Source organism: Trachemys scripta, chromosome 3, assembly GCF_013100865.1.
Source record: "Trachemys scripta elegans isolate TJP31775 chromosome 3, CAS_Tse_1.0, whole genome shotgun sequence".
Classification (NCBI taxonomy): Eukaryota; Metazoa; Chordata; order Testudines; family Emydidae; genus Trachemys; species Trachemys scripta.
In genome coordinates, this window is record NC_048300.1 from 88,057,324 (window position 1) to 88,080,608 (window position 23,285).

Genomic DNA, 23,285 nt, shown 5'->3' on the forward strand with positions numbered 1-23,285 from the left:
CTTAATGACTGAACCATGTTAATGAAGTGTAGTTTCTCAATCATATGGAAAGAAGAGTTTGTTGCATAAACAACCCGGGCAATTTTTTCATCAATTATCTCTTTTTGTAATCTGCTGGTTCTTATCACAAACTTCTCTATGGTTGTTTCTGGATGATGGAGATTTTTTTTTTCTTTTTGCTACAGGTGATATACTGTGGCTATGTGACATACATGATGCAACTGAAACACTATCATTGGCAGAGAACTCTGAAACTATAGAAAATGATGGTGATCTTGAAGGTGGATAGACTTCAGAATCCTGTATGTTGAGGATGGATTCTCATAAACAAAATAAGTCAATGCAGTTATTTAATTATTACCAGACTGCTCATTTAGTATTACTCATTGCATTCACTGACAATCAGTACTACTTTCAAGGTGAAATTGTAAAAGGAATATCTGCATATTTCAGCTATTTATTTTTTATCAGAACTGCATGTAAAATGATAGTATCAGAGTAAGAACTATATTTTTTGCTCAAACATGAGAATTCAAGAATAGTCCAGAAGGAAGACAGGCAGGCCTTAATAAAAAAAAAGTCTAAAATAAAAAAGTTTACCAACCTGAAGATCCTGCATGTGCAGACATGTTCCTTTCATCATCTTCAACCCAGCTTCCTCCTGAGAAGGAACACTTCTCATGATGTTGTTTCATTCAGGCAACCAGGCCTTGCATTTCCCTCCCTTATAGAATATCAGGGTTGGAAGGGACCTCAAGAGGTCATCTAGTCCAACCCCCTGCTCAAAGCAGGACCAATTCCCAACTAAATCATCCCAGCCAGGGCTTTGTCAAGCCGGGCCTTAAAAATCTCGAAGGAAGGAGACTCCACCACCTCCCTAGGTAACGCATTCAATTGCTTCACCACCCTCCTAGTGAAATAGTGGTGAAGCACATTCCCTTCTCACATTTATCTCCAGACAACGACTTCTTGTCCAGATCTATTCATTGAACTTTTTTGAAACTTTGCACTTTTAGAGAGAGGTAAGGGATTGACTCAGTGTACACAAATTTGCAGAGGGACAATAGGAATGAGGTCTGTTTATTTCTCATCTCTCTATTATTTATTTAAAAACATTTTTGCTGTTAACAAGCATGTTATCTCTGGAGACACAAATCCACAGTTTGAGAACTGCAAAACTAAGCATCTCTGATGGTATTGTCTAGACTGAGCACTGAGTCCCATTGGGTAGATAGAAAGATTAACCTAAATATTCTAGACAGAAGCCCCAGGGACCCCATAAAATTGGGTCCTTAATCCATGAACTATTGGAACTCATTAACAAAACTTTTCTTAAACATTACATGAATATACTGTCTCATACTATAGAATTAGAATTTATAATACCTATTCCATTATGAGATCTTTGAGCTATAATGTATCTTAATTAAAACTATCTTTAGATAGGTTTTTTCCCTCAAAAAGCATTTTATCAAAAAAATCCAATTTAAATAAAAAAACCCTTTTTACTTAAAAAAAAAAAAATCATTGATTTTTATCCACCCTGACTGCATTGTCTGTAATCCTCAAGGTACGGATTCCTGTGATCAGTATTCAGCTCAAGGCTATAGATCCAGCCCAGAGATGTGTTGAAACCATGCATGTTTTCTTCATCAAAGAGTAAATTAACCTGTGAAATGGAAAGGTCAGTTAAGAAAACAAACCAGAATCATACTAGTTATACAAAGGAGTCTGTCACAGGGCGATCTGCCCCTTTAAGGGGCTGTGGGACTGCGAAGTGGCCAGCCCTGTTCTGGAGAGGAGCCCACAAGCAGCTCCTGGGAATCATCTGACCCAGTTGGATAGAATCTAGTGCTTGGGTCTGAGAATTCCCAGCCAGGGATACAAAAGGAGAGCTCCTGCCCGAGGAGACTGGCTGTGACCAGGAGAGGACTGGGAGTGCACTCTCCTGTGGCTACTGCAGAAGGCTGAGAGAGGACAGGGAAGCCCTGCAGATGCCCTTAGGCTTGGGAAGGTTCAGCACATTAAGCTATTGGAGGCAGAGGGCTTCACAATCTGAGCTAAAGAACAGGACTGGTGCTTTTTGTTGTTGTTCCAATTTCCCTTTTTTGTGTGTGTTAAAGACTAAACAGAGCCCTGAGGAAAGGGCTACAGACTGAAGTGGGCATAGCTGATTATTTGTCTCTGCCTGGTGATTGGGTCCACTATCCTAGAGTCCTTTTAACTGAATGCTCCGAGGGATGGCAGAAAAGCCACTACATCTTCAATGTTATCTTTAGTGTCTTTCCTTTGCTGCACCTGGACAAATGTTATTACTGTTACATCTTCTACACATGTTGTGGATGCCTCTCTTCCAAGATAAACATTTATTTCAGTTTGCAAAAAATAAGTGATGACTTAAATGGCTTTGAAATCAAAAAGTCACACAGAGTGGTCAAGGCAAAATGAAGAAATTAATCTCACTAAACCTATTGTAGGAGCTGGATTTTATAATGTACTATGAGAATTAATGTATGATTTGATTTCATCCTGTCAGAGGAATGTTGAGGGCCTGAAGCCCCAATGTGAATTTTTAGTTATAAGATTTAGCAAGACTTGATTTACAATGTATTCTGCTGAATATACAATACTGCTGTCTGTATACCTTTGAAGGTTTCTGTAAGAGATTGTTTGTGTGAACGAGGCATGCATGCATCAGGAAAAGATAAGGTGTGAAAGCCATCACAAATGTCCAGATGGTCAAGAAGAAGTGAGAGACTTGGAAAGACCAGGAGATAATCAGAAAACATCCATTGTATCCGATGTTAAACATGTTAGCAGCATTGAGGACCTCAGAGGTGAGGCAGGCACCCCTGAAGGCGAGACAACAAATAAGAGATAACGATGGGAAGCCTGACAATAACCATCAAATGATAACACCACTTAAGGACTAACGATGACAGAATGACATTGCAAAATGCATGAATTCAAATGGGAATTTACAACTATAAAACTGGGGTGTTTTGCCATGGAACTCTGGGTTCAGTGCTGCAAAGCCTCGGAGCATCGGATTGCGACCGACAGAACCCAGCTTCACACTCGTGTTCAGTCTAACTGGCCATTAGATTGAGTGGAGCTACAACAGACTGGTAACTATGAACATCACTGGCAGGAGAGAGCGAGAGAGAGTGTCTAAAAAGCATATGCTAACTGTGGTATTCTCAATAAATGTCATGCATTTACCTTCTTCTATAAAGATCCCGTGTGCTTTGTATGAGCATAACACTATGGGAACAAAGACACCTTTGTTTTGAGGGGGGAAAAAGCCATCCAACTGGAAAGCAATCAGAAAGGAGAACAAAGACATGTTATTTATGGTAGTTAAAATGTAACTTGTATGGCTTTCCTCTTTGTCCAGGGGAAGTACGTGGTGAAGTTGGAAAGGATGAACATATCAGGGGCTGCAACACAGTGAAACCACTTTCAAGGATGAATAGGTTGCCTTTTGGTCAAGCAAAAAATAGATTTAAAAAATTGCCTCTTGTGAACAGAAGAGAAAATAAGAAATAGAGAACACACAACTGTCCTGGATGAGGAACTGGATGAAGGGTCTGAAATGGACCTCACTTGGTGGAAGCTGCTGTTTTTCCTTTCATAACATCATGCAGCTCCTTCCACAACTAGGCAATTCTTTAGCTCCTCAGCCTGTCCCATTCATGCTGTATCAACAGTATCGCTAAATGCTGTCAAATAATTTAAAATATTTAAGAATGAAGGCAGGGTGTCTCCTTTCATTTCACTGTTAACACTAATCTTAGCAAATCGTATGCTAGCCACACTGAGATAGAGTGTATAACCTGATGATCAGAGAATAATTCTACTAGAGAACTGATCTAGAAAAATCACTCATTTTGACTTGTGGGCTACATATTAAGTATTTAATCATAAATATAGGTTTACTACAATGAGGGTAGCTGTAGGATTTGTAGTCCCTATCTGAAGACAAATGCTGCCCAATCCAGCTCCCTCTTCACCTGCAACTGCCCTTCCCACCTCTGTGTCTGTGATCTCACCCCCAACAACCTCTTGATCAGGTGGTGTAACCAGAGGGCACTGAAGGCAAAGGACTCTGTGTCCACTTAGATGGCATAGACTTAATGCCACTACTGTCTACAACAAATACAAAGAGCGAGACATACAAGTATACACATAAGGGGATCCACTGGAGCTCTTCATTCCCATCTGAGGGAATGCAGAAGGTGCTTGGACTCTTACTAGGATGCTTTTCCTGAACACTTAGACACTTAGTCAGTCTTTGGCTAATAGGTGCATGATAAATTTGAAACTGTTTTACCTCCCATCTGGTTGCTGAGGGAGTTTTTCTTTCTTTTTTCCCAAGTTCAGAGGCCGGCAAAGAGGACCTGCCTAGCCTCCATCCCTGTTTGGCCACCATCATTGGGTCCTCTTCCCCTCTCTATATTGCAGCAGCTTCCTCCAATGCAGCTCTCTGGGTGAAATGATTCCTGTCATTTTCACTGCTGACCACAGAGTTCTGAACTGCAGTGGTGAAAGGGACTAAAGTCTTGTTTATTTGATTCCACCGATTCTTGGGAAAACTACAGTAGCATAAACACTAGAGCTGTCTGCAGACTCGGCAGACAACACTGCATCAGGCTACAATTGGATCAAGGTTATCTTTGCAACCATAAGGGCTCAAGAATTTTTTAAAAAGCTGAACATCTGCAGAAGTTAATGATGTGGGACTGCAGGTCCTTCTCACTGGACAGTGACATACAAGGGAGTGGATTTAAAAAGCCCTGCCCTATTACACTTTGTACTGTAGTTCACATTTAATGTTTTATAAATATTAGCATCACAAAACAAGGTAATCCACTTTAGTCTTATTTTTGCCCATTGCTTGTTTTTCAATTAAAAAAAAAAAAAAGACAACAGAGGCACACTACCAGCCATCATAGCATTTGTATTTATTAAAGATGAGAGCATTTGAGGTAACATTAAAGTTTCCAGTATATAAGTGGCAATAAGAAAAATAACATAAATCCCGTATGTAATTTCCTTCAATTAAGAGCAAACTGCCTAATATCCAAGCACAGTAGAACATTATTGTAAAAACTCTTTGTCTTTCATCGTCCTACATGAATGACAGCAGGTATGATGGGCAGGTCTCAGAATGAGCAGGGAAATCCCAGTCTAGAGATGTAGTTGTTCAGGAGAGCAAATTATAAGAAAGCTGGCTCTGGAATATTAATGTATTTCTGATTAAGACTAGTCTCCTGTTTTAAAAGCATTCGGGATGTTCAACAAGAAGCAAGATACAACAAACGAGTCATAGATTTTCTAGTCTGCAAAATTTTATTAAGCAACAGCTGGACAACTCTTACAACTCCAAATCATCAAGGAAAAATAGGGCTATCAGTCCATCTCTCAATCATGTAGACAGTAAAGAATTTGGACAAACCACATTATTAAAGGGAAACCATTAATGGTTTCTAGGTACCACCCGTACACTCTATTACACAAGATACATAAAAGGGGAGCCAGATCAGGGTAAGTCTATAATTACAATGAAAACCTGGTTCTGAATGTCATATTTAAAAAAACCTCAACATTTCCAGAAAGATGTTTTTAAAATAGTGTACCTATGTAATAGTACGCAGCAGTGTACCAATTTCCCAGAAGGCTTGAAAAGAACATGCTGGGTCATTTGGCTAGGGATCTCGGCACCCGCATGACTGCACACTTGTTTAAAAAAAATAAAGCCAAAAACAGTAGTAATAGCTTCAGAAAAAATGTCCAAAGTTACAGTACCAAAATAATGCATTTATAAGCAAATGCAAAAAAATACCTTTTTCAGGAAATACTACCGTGCCTTTTTCAATCAAATGCATCCCCATGTGATTCAACAACACTACATATTTTGTATCTACAAAAAAACGAGATCTTAAACACCATCCCCCCAACACACACATACATACCCACAAATCAAAGAGAAAAACGCAGTAAGAAAAAAAGAATAGGAAGCAAAAGGCAAAACAGACCAAGCTAACAAAAGAAAAGAAAGGAAAATTACATGTCCTATCAACAAGGAACCAGAAATAACAGATTGATGGGAACTATACTGAGCACTATTTTGATGAAATACTGAAAACGCAATCATCTGTTAACATTATACGAAAATGTTTTTTATTATTATTTTTAATCTTAACACTATTATTTGAACCAATGTTAATCTGGCCATCTTTTCACAATCAGTTATCTGGCCAACAAAGTAAACATTCAGATAGACAGACAGCTTTGTCACTATCCAAAACTCCTGTATCAGATTTTATTTTTAAATTTGGAGTTAGTGTAAATTGGAGGGGAACAATTAGGAACATTTACAGAGCCTTTACATCCGTCTACCATTATGAATCCAATTTTTCTGTGCACATTTTGGAGAGAGAAGTGGTTTGGGGTTGTCTTTCATCCCACAAAGTCATTATAGTCCCAACTGTTCAATTGTATCTGTGTGGAGAGACCCTTGCAGAGCCCAATTCAAGTCAATCTGTATGGTGCAGGAGGCTGCCTGCATGGACACATTTGCGGAATTATGGGCCTAGAGTTGTTGCTTTATAATTTTAATAACAAAAATTACTTCAGGGACTCCTCCTTTGTCCTCTTACTTTAACTGCTCTTGCTATATTTTCCTATTTCCACAGATACAGCCCAAAACAATCAAAACCCCAAAGCAATTCTTTCCTAAAACTTCTTTCTCAACATGCAATGCTCAGTGCTGAGTTGGATTTTTTAATCCTTAAAGTTTGTATGTGTGATTGTATATTTGTGCACACTTGGAAAAAATGTAATCTTAAAACGATTCCCCTTTGAGACCATTCCTGGGAGATGGTAATATAGCTTAATTCACTCCAGTGTGATACATGTAGCAACAGCCTTAAGTCCTGATCCCGGAGAAGGATTCATGCGTGAAGACCCTTGTGCCCATACAGGATTGTACTGAAGTCAATAGGACTCTGGGTTGGCAACCTAGCACTAGGTGCCAGTGTAGAGTATTTTGTGCCCTGCAGAAATAGCTGCTTTTATTATAGTGCAACTAACTACTGCTCTGGCAAACACCATCTTTCAAGCTAGTAAAAGCCAAATTTTTCTCTCTGTCAAAGCTGCTCCTCCTCCACCATGTTCACCCTTTCAGATGAAGATTTACACAGTTGCTAAGTGCTCATTGGGCAACCAGATGTAACATAGCCACAAAAAACAGACTTCAGAAATAACTGTACTCAAATTATCTGAAGCAACAACTCAAAGCACAAGCAAAGTCTGATTGCCTCATAGTGGCAGTGAATCTTCATTGAAACATGGAACAGAAGTGGACTGTAAACCTTGGGGATACTTCAAAGAGGTTGGTTAAGATGGAGTTTACCTATTTGAGGTGGCCCCTAGTGCAAATTTACTGTACAGCTCCTAATACGCACAATCATTTTGACTGCATATGGAAATTGCCATTGCCTGCTCTGGGAATGAATGTAAACCTATTAACTTGACCCAATAATTTTCCTTTATGCTACTTTCATCTCCCTCCCCTATTTATTTCTGCTATTCTAGAACCATAGTACTACTGCTGAATAGTACCAGGGGTTCTCAGGATGAAATTCACTCTTCTGCAGAGGGCCGACAAGGTCTGTGTATTATTTTTTGGACCCACTTACACCACATTTTGAGGGCTAGAGCCAAATTGTCAAATGAAATCTGGCCCCTTTGTGCCACTCAGGCAGTGCAATGGGGATGGATTCTTGCTGCAAATAGGCCAGCAGGGAAATCCCCTGGCATAGGGGAAGTCACTGCTGGTGTAAAGGTGCTCCGCTCTGCCTATCCTCCACTGTAGGGCCAATTAAAGCTTCTCAGTTACTCTAAGCATTCCCAGGGCTGGGGTCAGCTCAGATTAGCCTCAGAATCAGGGAGCTGTAACAGGAGCAGAGCTTGACCGCAACAGGCAATCTGGCCCCTTAACTAGGATTTCAGTGATGCACAGGCTGTGTACTAGCCCTCTGCACAGAGATGAATGTCACCCAAAGTGAGCCATATATAAAATACTTATTTTATACATGAACCCTCCTCTATTTTGTACCCCAAAACCAAGGCTAGCTCTAAGAAAAGATAAAGCAAATCATGATGTGTGTTTTTTAAACCATCTCTGTGACTGAAAAGCCAGTTAAAACACAATGGGAAAATACACAGTATAGAGGAAAGATTTCTGCAGGTCCCCCCCAAAAAATCTACACTGTATGTAGTCTACAGAATCCCCAATAGCATATCTACTTTTTTCCATCTGCCTGATAAACAAGATTCTTCCCTACATTATAAAATGTTGAATATTGTCCAGCAAAAAAAGTTGTCCTATACACATTCTTAAACAATTTCTTGCAGCAAAACATATTGCTAGCAAACAATTAATTACAAAGATCCTCTTTTCATATAAATAAGAAAGTGTGTATAACTCACTGGTACATAGTAATAAAATAATCCCTAAATCACTTATTACATTAAGCAAGATAAATAATTTGACTCAGACATTAACAGGAAATTTGCATTAAATTATCTTTAAAAAATAACGCAACCCCTCAAAAAACAAAACGTAAGCCCTTTGGCTTAACAATTATTGCACAACTAAAAACAAAAGCTTTTGAAAACCATATTGAACTATTGGAAACTATTGTATGTATAAAAGAATTAGGTAATTCAGAACATGTTGCTATTTTCTTCCTAGAAGAACTTACAATTGTCTACACAAAAACTAGGTTGCAACACTTAAATATAAAATGTAAAATTAGTGTTTTGGCTTGAATGCAACAGCAATCTTCATGATTAAAATCATCTTAGTGGAAGTATTAGTTTGGAGGGCTTTTAAAGTTGTTTCTTAAATTTTCTCTCAACATACAAAGAAAAAAAAAAAGAAAAGAGAATGACTATTGTGACCTGCTGTCTTCATAATTTAGGACCCAATTGTACACTCAGATACATATATACAACTCAATTGACTTCAGCAGGAATTGTGTATACTTAATTGAGGGCAAAATCTGTCCCTAACTGTAGGTAGTCTTTATGCCATTAAACTTGCCTTAAAGGGACACTGTCAACATACTTACAGAAGAAAAACTCTTTACCTTATAACATAAAAACAGAAAGAAAGGTAGAAATCACCATTTTCACTATTTGTGTTGTTTGTTTTTGTGCTTCCGTGAGGTGGGAACAAATTCTTCTTCTATGTCTGGAAAGCTCCAAGACACTGTGTGTGCTACCAGAACCAAATACCAATGGACCCTGGATAATAAAACTAAACTGGCAGGTTTCACTTAATTTTTCACCACTTTTGCTTTCTGGTTTTCCTGCATTTGCACATTTCTGCTGTTAATTTGGTTCATAACACTGCAGGGGAATGTTAAAAAAAAAGACAACAAATCTTTGCCTGGAAAGTTAAAGAAAACAGCAGTATGAAAACAGTTCTATTTGGATGAGGTATGTTGAGCACACGTGCAAACATACTTAATTCCATTAAATCTGCATTCTTGGCCTAAAATTAGTTGACAATGTCTCTTTAAGAGGATTATTTCTCCAAAGCAACAGAACACCTGTCTTCCTAAAAGAAGAAATGAATCAATGTGCTTTTGGCCTCAACATGTTCAGTGCACACGTCTCAATATTCCAATACTGCTTATGACTTGCTTATGGGATTAATTAGAGCTATTAGGATATCTTCAGGAGCACCATTGGGTCAAGCCCCGCAATCCTCACTCATACGGGTAGTACCACTGAAATTGTGTGAGTAAGAAATAAGCCTGTTTCCTAAACAGCATGTAATTCTGCACTGACTTGGGGCCCAATCTCACTCCCACTGAAGTCAATGGCAAACTCCCACTGATTTCAAAGTCAGCAGGACCAAGCCCATTTGATCTCGGTCTACTTCCTCCTCCACACACACACTCCAGAAGCTGTCACTAAAATCAGCTACTAAATAACTGTGGAGGTGGGGTTCCTCTGTAACAGAAAGATATACACCTAATTGATGGAGTTTCAACAAAAGTGAATACATAAAAGCAAATAGAAGAGTTAATGCCAAGGGAAATATTGGCCTTGATCCACTCCCATGTGCAAGCAGAGACTGCTGAGCCCCAAGATGATACAGGGATTATACCACCATCTCCCCAGGGGCTCCATAACAGGAGGACAGTATTATCTTGCAGGTGGGTCTTTCTGGGGCCACACTGGTGGAGGTTGCCCGGGAGATCATCTGAATCAGCACATCCCTACATATCCTTGTCAAAACCTGTCTCTGGCCAGCATTACCTACCCTGTGTTGTCTGGCTTCAGAGTCCCCAGTGGACGTTGGAGCCAGGGAGCTGCTGCATCCCTTCCTCCACTGGGGGTCCTGTGCCCCTGATGGGTTCCCGGCAATGAATCAAGCCTACTTAGTCTAGCCTACCTTTACAGACATTTCAAACAATCACAGTGATATATTTTACTCTCTTGGTGTATGGTTTGTGTTTTAAACAAAGTTATGAAGGGTTTCCTAGTAAGGAGTAAAACTGAGGTTTGCAGACCGAGATAAACCAGCCACCACCCCATCTTTCTAAATGTGTCCTGATTTGAAAGAGTATTTTTAAAGGAAATCGACAGTTACATTTTGCAACCTACTGTGAATTTAATTTAATGAACGATCAGGGTTTTCATATGTTGCTGGGGAAGCATTTCCAAATCAAACTGTATTCAACAGAGAAATATGTGTGCATGTGTGAGAGAGAGAGCACTACAGCAATAACAGAATCTCTCTCTACCCATTGAAACACCTAACACAGGCTTTCACTTATATAAGACAGATTTGCAGTTAGAAACAGTCTTGTTCCTGTATATAGTTGATTAAAAAGCCATAACCAGCTATATACATTTTGGCTTCCCATTCTTTTTTTGGACTGTTAACCATTCAAACGACAGCCTATAGTGCTGTACTCAAATAGGAGGTGGGTTAAAGGGGCGGTACTCTCCAGTATTTCCTTCCTTTTCTCCAACCAGCGGTGATGAGAAATCTTCTACTGTCACCACATGCCTTTCTCTTTCCCAATTAATGCAATGCTCTGATTCACCATAGATTTAGAAGAATTTTACTCACTGGGCCCATTTTATTTATTTTAACAATTCTGTTCTTAACATGTAAACATCTTTTAGTGAAGAGGTGTAACCCTTGCCCATGTGCTACACCAGGCTGCATTATGTACTACACACATGTAGTACAAATCAAAGAATACTGCTTACCTATACATGTATGTATGCAACTCTCACAACTCCTCCCGCTTCTGTTCTCCATCATCTAGTGAAACACATTTATCCCAAGTAACAGCACAGAAAAAAAGCAGACACCAACTTCGTTGATGAAATGTGTTTTGAAACCATCCAATGGTAAGTTTTGTTTCTCTTCTGAATAATACATCAGTATTTATAAATTAAATATTGACCTTCATAAACCTCCTTGGTACCTGCAGTGCTCAGCTATGATCAGAGAAGAAACATGTGTCTTCAAGTATTATAGCTTTTTTTTTTTCCTGCTATCACTGATGTAGTAGTACAAACTGGACCAGAAAAAAGGTTATGTTCCCTGTTTTAAAAAGAACAGCATGATATAAGGCAGTCTATCAAAGAGAGCAGTCTTTTTTAATCCCCCTACGAGCTTACGTCAGCTACTGCAGCAAACACAGCAGAACCACCACAACAAGCCAAAAGCCACATTTCCCAATATAACACTGAATGGCTCTCTCCTGGTGCTCTTTCTGAAACCCCAGCACGATGTTTAAAAAAAAAAAAAAAAACCAACCCAAACAAACAGCTCCCCCACCCCAATTATGACTAAAGTTAATGCCCTCTTTTGGGCACCAAGAGATTTTTCCAGTTTTACTGCCTTCTTCACTCCCCGGCGCCTTTGTGCACCTAAAACAGGCCGCCCTGACATTTTCCAGTTCGGACATTAGGAGAAGGTTTTTCTCTCTCCAGTCTCTGCTCTTTTCATTTGAGGCGCTGAGTCACGTTAGCCAGAGCAACTGCAAAGGCCTGCACTGCAGAAAACGGATATTGAAAGTCCAAAATGTAAGCATTGCCGTCAATCCTTCCAAACTGCATTACCTGGGGAAGGGTGGAAGGTGAAGGGGAGGAAAAAAATAAGGAACGAGAGGTCAGTAGAAGGGAGAGACCAAGAAGTAACAAGGAAAAAAGCAAAACTGTGATACCCTTATTCACACTGAATAGTACCTTACTCCATACAAAATCAATGGGGCCAGTCGCAGAACAAAGTACTACCAAGTATGAGTGAGGACGTCACAATCTGGCCCATAGAAATCTACTCTGTCAAGGAAATACACAGCCTTAAAAGACCCAGGGTCAGATTCAGCATTGGTGTAAGTGGACTTAACTCCACTGAAATCATTGATGCTGGGTCAGGACTAAGGTCCATATCATCTGCTCCTTCAGAAAAATTAGAGGAGGATCTTCACAGGGGATCCTCAGAGAGAGATCCCACTGCATCACCCTATCAGGAAGGCAGTTTGCTCCCAGGAGAAAGCCACAGCAGGTCCTGCCCCAAACCTGGCAGAACTCCTCTGACCCACGTGGGTCCCTTAAGGTCAGGGCCATCTGCACAGAGGCCCTTTGACTCTACACCACCTCTGGGGGCCCTCCAAATTCCTGGGGAACTGCTACCAGGGCTTCCATGTGGCCACAGCACACCAAGGAAATGATAGGCTGGGAGCTCCGAGGGAAAGATTTTATTTTTTGTATTAATTTTTATATGACCAGAAGGGGGACAATTTGCATCACTCCAGCCTGCTCACATCTCCCTGTAGCTCACCACTCTCCATCCTTTCCCCCAGCACAGCTCCTGAGCAGTATGAAGAAGCCTCTGTAATCTCTGGTGGTGGTGTGCAGACCTGCCAAAGGTCACACCCCTTACATGACACTCACGCTTATTTCTTTGCTGTCTCTCTCTGATGATCATAATGATCCCTTTTGGGCCTTAACATCTATGGATCTATAAATCTGGACCCCAGCCTCCAAGACAAGGGCAGTACAAGCTGAAAGAGAAACTGGCATATATCATATTGGGCGGAAACCAATGTCACTGCTTTCGTATTTGTCCTGAAGTTGTTAGCCATCTGTTTTTGGACAGTATCAGTGATCAAGATAGGTAAGCAAAGTAACATTTCCATGGGTTTATACTGACAATCTATCTTGGTATTTTTATGTCCCTCATCACTGCAGTAGCCAAACCCCTCACAGTCATTAACATATTTTATCCTCTGAACACCTTGGGAGGGAGGCAAGTACTATTCCCATTTTACAAATACGAAACTAAGATGCAGAGAGACAAAGTGACTGACTGAAGGTCACACAGGCAAGTCTGTGATAAAGCCAGGAACTGCACCCAGCTCCCTTGAGTTCCAGTCCAATGCCTTAGCCACTATACTAGACTGTCAGCAGCCCACTGGGGTCTGGTTTTGGTGTATTAATGTCTCACTCGGACAAACAGAGACAATCTCATTCTTCTGATTTCAGTTTTCTGAAATATCTAAAGACCTCCTCTTCATGAGCTGCACATGATCCTTCTACTCCAATGGGAGGGTCATTGGTTCTGCTCCTCTGGAAAGAAGAACCAGCTAGCCTCCTCTCAGGTGCTATTGTTCACCCTTCATTGGGAGTGATCTGGGGTTTGGAGGGAGACTGGTTGCTTGCCCACATCTCTATCTCTGCTTCCTTATGTATTTGGAGAGAGTGTGAGAGAGAGAGAGAGAAAGTGAGTGTATACTGGGATTCACTAACGATATCAAACCAGCTATCATGAGCAATTTCTAACTTGAGCTGCAATTGGAGTTTGCAGTATTAAGAGTAAAATTATTGGATTTTTCCCTGTAATGCTGCAAGTTAAGACTGTTACTAAAAGTACATTTCTTTAGAAGTGATAAGTAGTGAGATTAAAAGAGGGCCTGTCCCCAGGTCTGACAGGAAAAGGCTATAAACATGCTTTCATTGTATATACGTAAACACTGAACCTCATTCTTAAAAACTGCTGATCACAGAGCTACCAGCAGAACTAAGAAGCTCTTTATAGAAGCGCAGTGCAGCACCCCCTCTCTGAGATAAGGGAGCAGAACAGAGTATTTTTCCCCCTGGGAAGCTTGTCACTGCAATTGCTCCTGCCATCCTACCTGTCGTCCTTCCAGCTCAATCTGAAAGTTTTTTGCAGACTCCTGGGTCACCCGTCCTCCGAAGTCCAGCTGATACACTTGTGTTGCCTCGTTCCACAAGGGCTGCTTGTTGGCCATCACATACACAAAGCCCTGGCTTCCCAGCCTCCCATCCTCCTTTTCGTTGGCCTTCCGGCACTTGAACTCATCCAGCTCACTGGCTGTCCTCAAATTCCTTTTGGTTTTCCATCCCTTTTTGCTGCCTTGGCTCTGGTTCATCAGTTCATCCCCACTGATAAAAAGCTCTGGCTCACTCTCTGAACTGTCCTGAAACTCATTCGTCTTGTTCAGCTTCTTTGACTTCAGCTGGTCCTTCTGGCTCTTGACTTTCTTTTTCTCCCTTCCTAGCCTAGGGCTGGATATTAGGGAGTTGAAGTCAGTCAGTGTCCTTGCCTCCTTTTTGACCTTGCCCTCTGTGATAGCCTGCACATTTCCTTCCTCAGCTCGACTATCCAGGCGCTTCCGGTTCTTCTTCCCAAACTTGTCTGTCCGTTGAGGAATGGGACTTTCTGTGAGGGAGAGAACCTCCTGGAAGGTGTCTGCTGTCTCCACCATTACTTCTGTGCCCACGTGACCCTGAAGCTCTGCTGGCGGCGGAGACATAACTGGCTTCTCCACCACTAGAAGTGGCTTGGGGGGCAAAGTGCCTTGGGAATTCTGTACAGGCGGGCATGCACTGTAGGAATTCCATGGGTGCAAGGCTATTGGTGGCAGCTGTAAACTAGAGCAAGTGCTACTTCCTGGATACATGGGTGGCAAAGGGCAATAGGAGAGGTTAGACGGATAACCTGGCTGAAGTACTACAGTTGGCTCTTGTTGTGCAAACTGTGTTGGGGCCAGAGCTTCTTTGGGGGAACAGGGGGCCTGCATTCCCTGGAGAGGAGGGGCACTGTAGCTTCCTGGATAAGGTACTCCAACCCCATAACTCATCTGGAAAGTGGCAGTGGGACTGGTGGGAGATTTGGGGGAAACAAATGGCACTCGAGACATATCAAGATGCTGAGCTTGACCAATTAGAGGAGCAGGTTTGAGAGGGTTGGGCACTGAATTTTGAGCTGTCCTTTCCTGAGGAACCCATATCTCCTCACTCACCATAGGGTCCCACTGGTATGGGGGTGGCCGCTTCACACCAACGGCAGCCTCTGTCAAGGCTACAGGCATGTGCCTTATCAATTTCTCCACTGGACAGTGCTGAGAAAGTGCCTCATCCTCTGTGAAGGCAGAGTTGATATAATCTGTCCGATCACGAGAGTTATCGGGTGGGCTCAGCAAATTGTATGAGGACTGGGAGGCCAAGGGCGAAGTACTGACTGAGTGAGCAATGACAGAACTGTGTTGGGAACTGCTCCCAATGGTTACGTCAGGCCTCATACTGCTAATACTGGAAGTGCTGTTACTAGCATTGGCATTACTGATGTTCCCACCACCGCTGCTACTCGTGTTGCTGTTACTGCTGCTGCTGCATTGACTACAGGTGTATAAAGCTGTCGGTGCCCTCTGCTGGTACTGTGCTGTCACAACATTGCTCTTAGGTTTTGATGGATGTTGTAAAGTGGCTCTTTGGCTGTCGACCAACTGAGCCATTTTCAGAGCTGCCTCTCTGCTGTTCCTCCGCAGAGTAGCATGGATAATACTACTGTCCAGCCTCTGTGTGATGCTACGGCCCTGTGACAGCTGGCTGGCAATTTCTGGGTAAGGTGGTGGATCCCCAGTCGGTATAGAATAACGAGGAACTGTCAGCCTGTTCAGGGTAGCACTGGAACAGGGCTGCTGGATTTTCTTCTCTGTTGCTGTAATCCTTAAAGTGGCAGAGCTGCCGGGACCCGGCAGGGTATAAGTATTCAGCATCCTCGTTCGAGGCCGGCATACTTCTTCAACATTCCCACTGCTATCAAAGGTCGTTATTCGCTCGTAGCCAAGAGGGGTCTGATAATGTCCTGCTGGATAAAGAGAAAAGTCTCCCTTTTTCAGACAGAGATCCATAGGTGGCTGGGGTGGGACAGGTGGGGGAGGCGGTGGTGCAGTGGGAGCGGCTGGTATGGTTCCAGGGTAAGGAGGGGGCGGGTTCATTTTGTTCAGTTGTATTTCTTGTGCAGTGCTGAAGACAACAGCGTCCCCTTCTGCCAGCTGCTGCACTGGCCGTAAAGTTTTTGCCTTTTGGTGATGTTCGTGGTCTCTGTCTCCGTCTCTGTGATCCATTATCGCCATCTGTATTGCACCCTGCGGTTGCAGGGATAACTGAGGCGGTGCCTGGATGATGCGCCCCATTTCCACTCCTCCAAAAATCACCTGTCCTGGATTGGAGTACCTGCTTGAGACTGGGTACTGCACTGCGCTATCACCCCCATGCTCTGCTGTCCCCACTGCTGTCGTCTGATTGGTCAAGACATCCAACTGCACGTTCTGATTGGCCAACAAGGACTGGACCAGTCCTATGCTCTGAGTCGGTGACATAGCTTGCGCTGAGCTGTGAATAGGAGCAATAGGGATATTGACGGTGCAGGGGGGGTTGTTCTCAGGAACTCCAGATGCTCCAGTTACTGCAATAAGAATCAAAATAAACACAGTTTAGAGACTGTTATAATAAAAAAGGAAAATAGGAGATTATTAGATTCCCTCCTCATGTGCTGCAAAATAACTTTATTTTATCTGTGCTACTGGCAATCCATAATACACCATCATTCATACTCCAACTAATGACGATCATTTCGGCCCTGATCTGGCAAAGCACTTAAATATGCATATAACTTTAGGCAAGGAAGTAGTCCCAGATTAAAGACAATGAATGGGACTACACGTGGGTTTAAGTCAGTGTTTCTCAAACTGGGGTCACCGCTTGTGTAGGGAAAGCCCCTGGCGGGCCGGGCCGCTTTGTTTACCTGCCCCGTCCGCAGGTCCGGCCGATCGCGGCTCCCACTGGCCGCGGTTCGCCGATGCAGGCCAATGGGAGCTGCTGGAAGCGGCGGCCAGTATGTCCCTCGGTCCGTGCTGCTTCCAGCAGCTCTCATTGGCCTGCAGCGGCGAACCGCGGCCAGTGGGAGCCGCGATCGGCCGGACCTGCGGACGGGGCAGGTAAACAAAGCGGCCCGGCCCGCCAGGGGCTTTCCCTACGCAAGCGGCGACCCCAGTTTGAGAAACACTGGTTAAAGTGTTTTGATGGGTTAGGACTTTGTACAGCACCATAAATTTATGTGGCAATTTCCCAACAGACAGGAAGGCGCAAACTTGTCATCTAAGGTAGACAAGACACAGAACAACTGTTCAGGAAAGGGAAGGCTGAGTTGATTACTGGTGAGGACAATGATTTATGGAAATAGTGGATTTTTAGGGGGCATTTGAAGGAGAAGACAGAGATGGACAAGAAAAGTTAGAGTATTGCAAGAGCATAGGACAGCATGGGAAGGCTGACAAAGGCAACAGTACCACAAGAGAAATGGGAGGATCATAGGGAGCGGAAGGGTGGGATGAAGGAAATGAAACAGACATGCAGCTGCAGTCACTATGATTGCCAGGTATTGGATTTGATGCCGTAACAGACAGGAAGCCAATGAAAGAATTCAAGGATAGGGTAATGTGGTCAGAGCACTGGGGAGGGAAGATGACTTTAGCAGCAACATTTTGAATAGACTGGAACTGGGATAGGTGAAAAGTCAAGTGTAAGAGAAGGTTACAATTATCAAATGTGAAAGAGGGCCCAGGTGTGAATGAGGGTTTAGCAGTGGAGATAGTGAGGAAAGGATAGATTTTGGTGATATTCACTAGAAAGCAGCAACAAGACATGGGTCTTGATCCAACTCCCATTGAAATCAACAGCAATGTTCCCACTGACTTCAATGGGAACAGGATCAGATCATTAGCGAGAGACTGACTATAGTGTGAGGCGAAAGAGAAAGAAGAGTCAAAAAGGACACTGAGATTTTGAGGACAGGAGACAGAAGAGATCATAAAGTTGTCAATGGAGACCGAAAAAGGAGAAGGTGCAAAGAGGTCAGGAGGAAAAATAAAGGGCCATATTCTTAGCTGATGTAAACTGCTGTCACTCAACTGATTTCAATTTACACCAATGTATGGTGTGGCCCAAGAATTTCAGGACTGAGCTTGGAACTAGTGGTGCTGCTCCTAGAGGAAGTGCTTATTGGTAGCTTGTGATGCAAACCTGGGTAGATGGGGAGAGGTTCGGGATAGAGGGGTAGATTTGGAAAACACCCACATACATGTTGGTTGTTGAAAGTAAGGGAGTGAATGAGAGCCCAGGTCATAAGGGACACCAAGAGACTGAGGCGATGAGGAGCCATTGAACCAAAAGAGCACCAATTCACAGAAGCCAAGAAAAGAACAAAAATAGATGGGAGAAGAAAGAGTGCTCTACAGTGCTGAGGGCAGCTGATAAATCACAACGACAAATGAGGATTAGTGGCCTTGGCCAGGATTGTTTCAATGGAGTGGAAAGGGCAGAAGCCAAATCGGGTACCTCCTTTTCATTTCTGGCAACTCCCCATGAGCTATCGACTGCCCTCCTGCTTCCCTCAGACCATCCCAAACCACAAGATATCCTCCTGTCTCCCTCTTAACCCCTCCTGTACCCCCAACCAAGCCTCAACTTGACACCCTCCTACCCAAACACATTCTTGCCCCTAGAGCCCCTAAAGTCCTTTCATCTTCATAGGATTATCTTGGAAACGTTTTTTTCTAAAATGTTGGTATCTTTGGATCAGGGACAGAATTAGTGAATGAGAGTGGAGCGCGAAGGGTGGGGATTAGTGGTTGGGACAGTGATGTGAGAAGGGAAAGAAAAGGAGTCAAAATGAAAAGAAGTGGCAGAGTTAAAAGGAAACACATGGTACCAACAAAAGGAAATGAAGGCAGAGAGGGAAAGAAAAAGCTAAGAGACTAGTTTCATCACCAGTGCAGTGAGTAAGGGAGTCAACTCACGCTGTGATGTGGATTAACACAGAAGCCTTATTAGACTCTCCCCTTTGTTAGACTTCACCTTTTTACAGTGCAATTAATTCTGTACCAAAGTACAAGCACAGGTTTGATTTCCAGCAATATCTGACCTAAATGGACAGTATGATAAGCAAGGGATAATTGTTGCATAGTAATTACCCCAAGAATCTTGCAAACTTCCCTGATGATTCTTCTTAAATAAAGGACATGAAGGATGACTGGTGAATTAGAACTTACATTTGTATGTAAATCTATTACATTTGTCTCCATGATTATTAGAATGTATAATACCCATGGAAAGATGGGACCATATCAAACCATAGATCCATCTAGTTTGGAATACTCTAGTCATGGCCAATACCTGATTCTTTAGAATATCTGTGCAAAATTCTACTCACCCACTCACCAAGGATAACTTTTGTTCTGATAGCATTAGCTTTTTCATCAACATCAATCATCATGGCAAAGGGTAGGTGAGTAGATTTTTGTGGCTGGGCTGGTAAATTTTCAGGGCAATTCTGCCAGGTTGTTTTAGAGGAAGGGAAAAAGCTAAAATAAACAAACAGAACCATAAAATATCTGGCCAGCTGTGCAAAATATACTTTTGGCTTGTCATACATTTTTTCTGATGTCCATAGGTTATCAATCTATTACCTGAAGCATGAGATTTGATTATTATTTTAGCTTGAACAGCTTTATATGTACTTTACATTCATCCAAGTAAAATTTCCATTTGCCATCATGCTGTCAGATATCCCAAAGTGTTTAAATCTAGCAGGAGTTTCTCACATTCCTCAGTGGCTTTTTCCTAATTGATTTTTTGCATAATATGCAAATTAAATCAATTCATTGTTCATTTTCCTTTCAAAATCATTAGTGGTTATATTAAACTTGCCCCTGGGGCATCTCACTATTGACAGCTCTTCAGCCCAAGAGCAGCTGTTTACTATAGCTTTAGTTCCTAGTGCTTAAGCACTATGTAAGCTACAAGATATTCTTCATTACCTCATGGCTATTTATTTTCCTTAATAGTCTCTTATAAGAGACCTTGTGGGAAGCTTTTTGAAAATCTACATAAATTCTATTTGCTAGGTCAGAAGTGAATTTTCAGGAGAAATTTGACAGAAAAGAGAAGTGGATAAGAAGAGGAAGACTGCTGGGGAGAAGAGGACAGTATGTTTTTTTATTCACTTTTAAAGAGTTCTATCAGATCTCATGGTAGTTTGATCAGATTAGGTTATACTTGTTCAAATATTGCACTGCACTTTCCTTAACTCTCCCCAAAACTGAGGTGAGGCTCACACAGCACGTCTTTTAGCTCCTTTCAAATAAAAGGAATAGGCATTATGGATCCATCCAATTCTCAGTGAAGTCCATGGGGGTCTTCCCATTGATGTTCATGGCAGCTGGATCGAGCTCCATGTTAGGAAATATCTAATGCTGAGAACAGCATTTGTATTCAAATACATACTAAATCCCCTCCTCCATGTCTCCACAGCTTTGTGCTTTAGTTCCTTCAGTGTTCTTGGCTGAATACCATCAAAGGCCTGGTGATTCAGCAAAGCACTTAAAGCATCTGATTAGTCCCATTGAAGTCCATGGGGCTACTTTGATGCTTGAAGTTAAACACATTGTCAAGTGCTTTAACTGATCAGGGCTTTAGGGCCCAATCCAAAATCCCAGGAAAGGCAACAGGAGCCTTTCCCATTGGTCTTTAGACCAAGCCCTTATTGGTTTGTAACTTTTCCAACTTTCTTTCACACCTTCCTCCTTTAAAGAGACTTGAGTCTCCATGAAGCCACATTTTGGATTCCCCTGAAACATGACTTTGGAACAGGAATTTCCCCATTGCCCTCTACACTATAGGAATGGAGATATCCTATCCTATCTCCTAGAACTGGAAGGGACCTTGAAAGGTCATCGAGTCCAGCCCCCTGCCTTCACTAGCAGGACCAAATACTGATTTTTGCCCTAAGTGGCCCCCTCAAGGATTGAACTCACAACCCTGGGCTTAGCAGGCCAATGCTCAAACTATTGAAGTAATTTCAATGTTTTGCTGCTGCGCCAGCCCCTTTATTTGCATGGCTTCATTTTATAGAAGGAGATCCTGGTGCCTCCACCCGCTTTCATTTGCCATGTCTGCATCCTCAATTCTGCCTGCATTGCTGGGGTCTCCCATTATGTCTCTCATGTCTGGGCAGGATGATCATGTAAATATCCTCCCAGATTATAACATTAAAAAGAGGCTACATGAATATTCCTGCCATCCTTGTAATCATAATTATAAATAAAAAACTGAATGAGCATATCACATTTCCCAATTGGGCAGAGTCTTTGCTGCTCTGGGAATCTCAGCTGCTCTCAAACCCAAGTGTCTTGCACAGCAGTGCTGTGTGCTGCTGCTGTCACATCACAAGAATGGGTCTGAGAGGCTTCTACAATATTAGTTCCCCATAGAGGTATATAAAGGGCTTCACTCTATGGAGAATTCCTGTAGAATTTAATAGAGGATGTTTAACTTTCTGCTGCACTTTAAACTAAGCAATGGAATTCTTTCATAGGGATGTAATTCTCTAATAAATTCTATAGGCTTTTGAAAGCAATGTCTATAGAACCCTTTTAGTTTCAATCCTATGAAATTCTATAGGACCTTTCCATAACTCAGAGAATGGGGACTTGCTCCGTTTGTTTATTTGCAGGAGTGGGGCCAGGGAGTGAAAGAATCTGTCCTCAAAACTAGCCAAGCCCATGGAATGGTGCAGACATTGAATTCAACCTCACCTGGTAAATCATCTTCATCTTCACTGAAAACATTGGGGTTGAAGACAGGCAGGTTAATGTAGTCCATGGAAATCTTACGCACTTCAGGGAGATAAATAGTCATCTGTCTGGGCTGGAGATGCAGCAAGCTCGTTTTATAAATCACTTGGAAAGGGGGAGGGGGGGAAACAGGAAAAATACTTGTTAGATAGAGCGGCTAAAAGAAGATCCAGAGTTCAACAGAACAGAGAATCAAGAGAAATCACTTTAAAGCAGAGAGTAGGGCTGGAATTGATTTTATGTTGTTTGGTTAACAAACAAATGTATGTACTTGTGTTTAACCAAACAATCATGAAATACATTACAGTAGCTGGACTTCAGAGGTTGATCCTTGCTACATGGAAGTTTTCTGGGATTGTTTTTTTTAGTTACTCGTCCTTAACTGGAGGCAGCATCACTTTAGTTATCCCCTCTATAGGAGTTTAGATCTACACAAATATTGAATTTCTACATGTCAGTACAACAGGCCATTGGAACCAGTTAATATTTTTCACTGGATCAAGGAGAGAAGGAAAAGGGTTGTTACCATCACCTCCTAAAGGATTTTTTGTCCTGTTTCCCCCTAAATCTCACTATGTAAAAATGTGAGGGTCAATCCTTGCAAATATGGGGGTTGTAAAAATATTGTTGTGTAAGCTTTTTGGGGGCATGGCACTGTATATAAATAATAATATAGAAATGTAGGGATCATCCTGTACAGTTACGCAATACCGCTCCTTAGTCAGGACTAACATTGCTCCTATCCCAAGCAGAGGAACTCAGGAAGCTTGTTTAACATAGCCCAGTGATGAGCATAGCATTAGTACCTAGGAATCTGATCCTGCATCCTTTGACATCAATAGCAACACTCAGTGGGTGCAGGACTGAGACCTAGTTGAATTAGATCGGTACTATTTTGTAATTTCATTAATTCTTCCATGACAAGAGATGAAGGCCTGGCTGCAATGTAAAGCTGCCCTCCTCTGGCATAAACTCCAAAAACTCTTGCCCTCCTGAGGAGGTTAATCCCCTCAGGGGCACATTATCCCCACTGGTACAGGGTGGTGCTATTTGCACCTCTCTTGTGCCGGCAGGAGAGTCAAGCCCTGCATTAAATAGTAGTAGTTACTTTAAGGCTTCAGTTCAGGATGGGCGGGCTTTAAATAAAGATACTTCTTCAAATAGTTGCTGGCTAAACTGCAGTTCTGCAAAAAGGGACCTGAGCATCACAGTGGACAAGAAGCTGGATACGAGTCAGCAGTG

At 42.2% G+C, this 23,285-nt stretch overlaps 1 protein-coding gene across 2 annotated transcripts in view; it reads right to left on the reverse strand.

Moving 5' to 3' along the window:
- Window positions 1-7,149: 7,149 nt before the first annotated feature.
- The window catches only part of TULP4 (TUB like protein 4), a 259,023-nt gene continuing 242,887 nt past the window's right edge, over window positions 7,150-23,285 (reverse strand). Inside the window, exons 13-15 of one of the 2 annotated variants that reach the window (XM_034765310.1) lie at window positions 22,005-22,148; window positions 14,238-16,816; window positions 7,150-12,162 (exon numbers count right to left, since the gene is read on the reverse strand). In XM_034765310.1, coding sequence (XP_034621201.1) covers window positions 12,046-12,162; window positions 14,238-16,816; window positions 22,005-22,148 — 2,840 coding nt within the window. In that variant the 3' untranslated portion in view covers window positions 7,150-12,045. Of the gene's footprint in view, window positions 12,163-14,237; window positions 16,817-19,621; window positions 19,773-22,004; window positions 22,149-23,285 lie in introns of those variants that run through there. The other variant, XR_004645086.1, reaches the window with a different exon arrangement.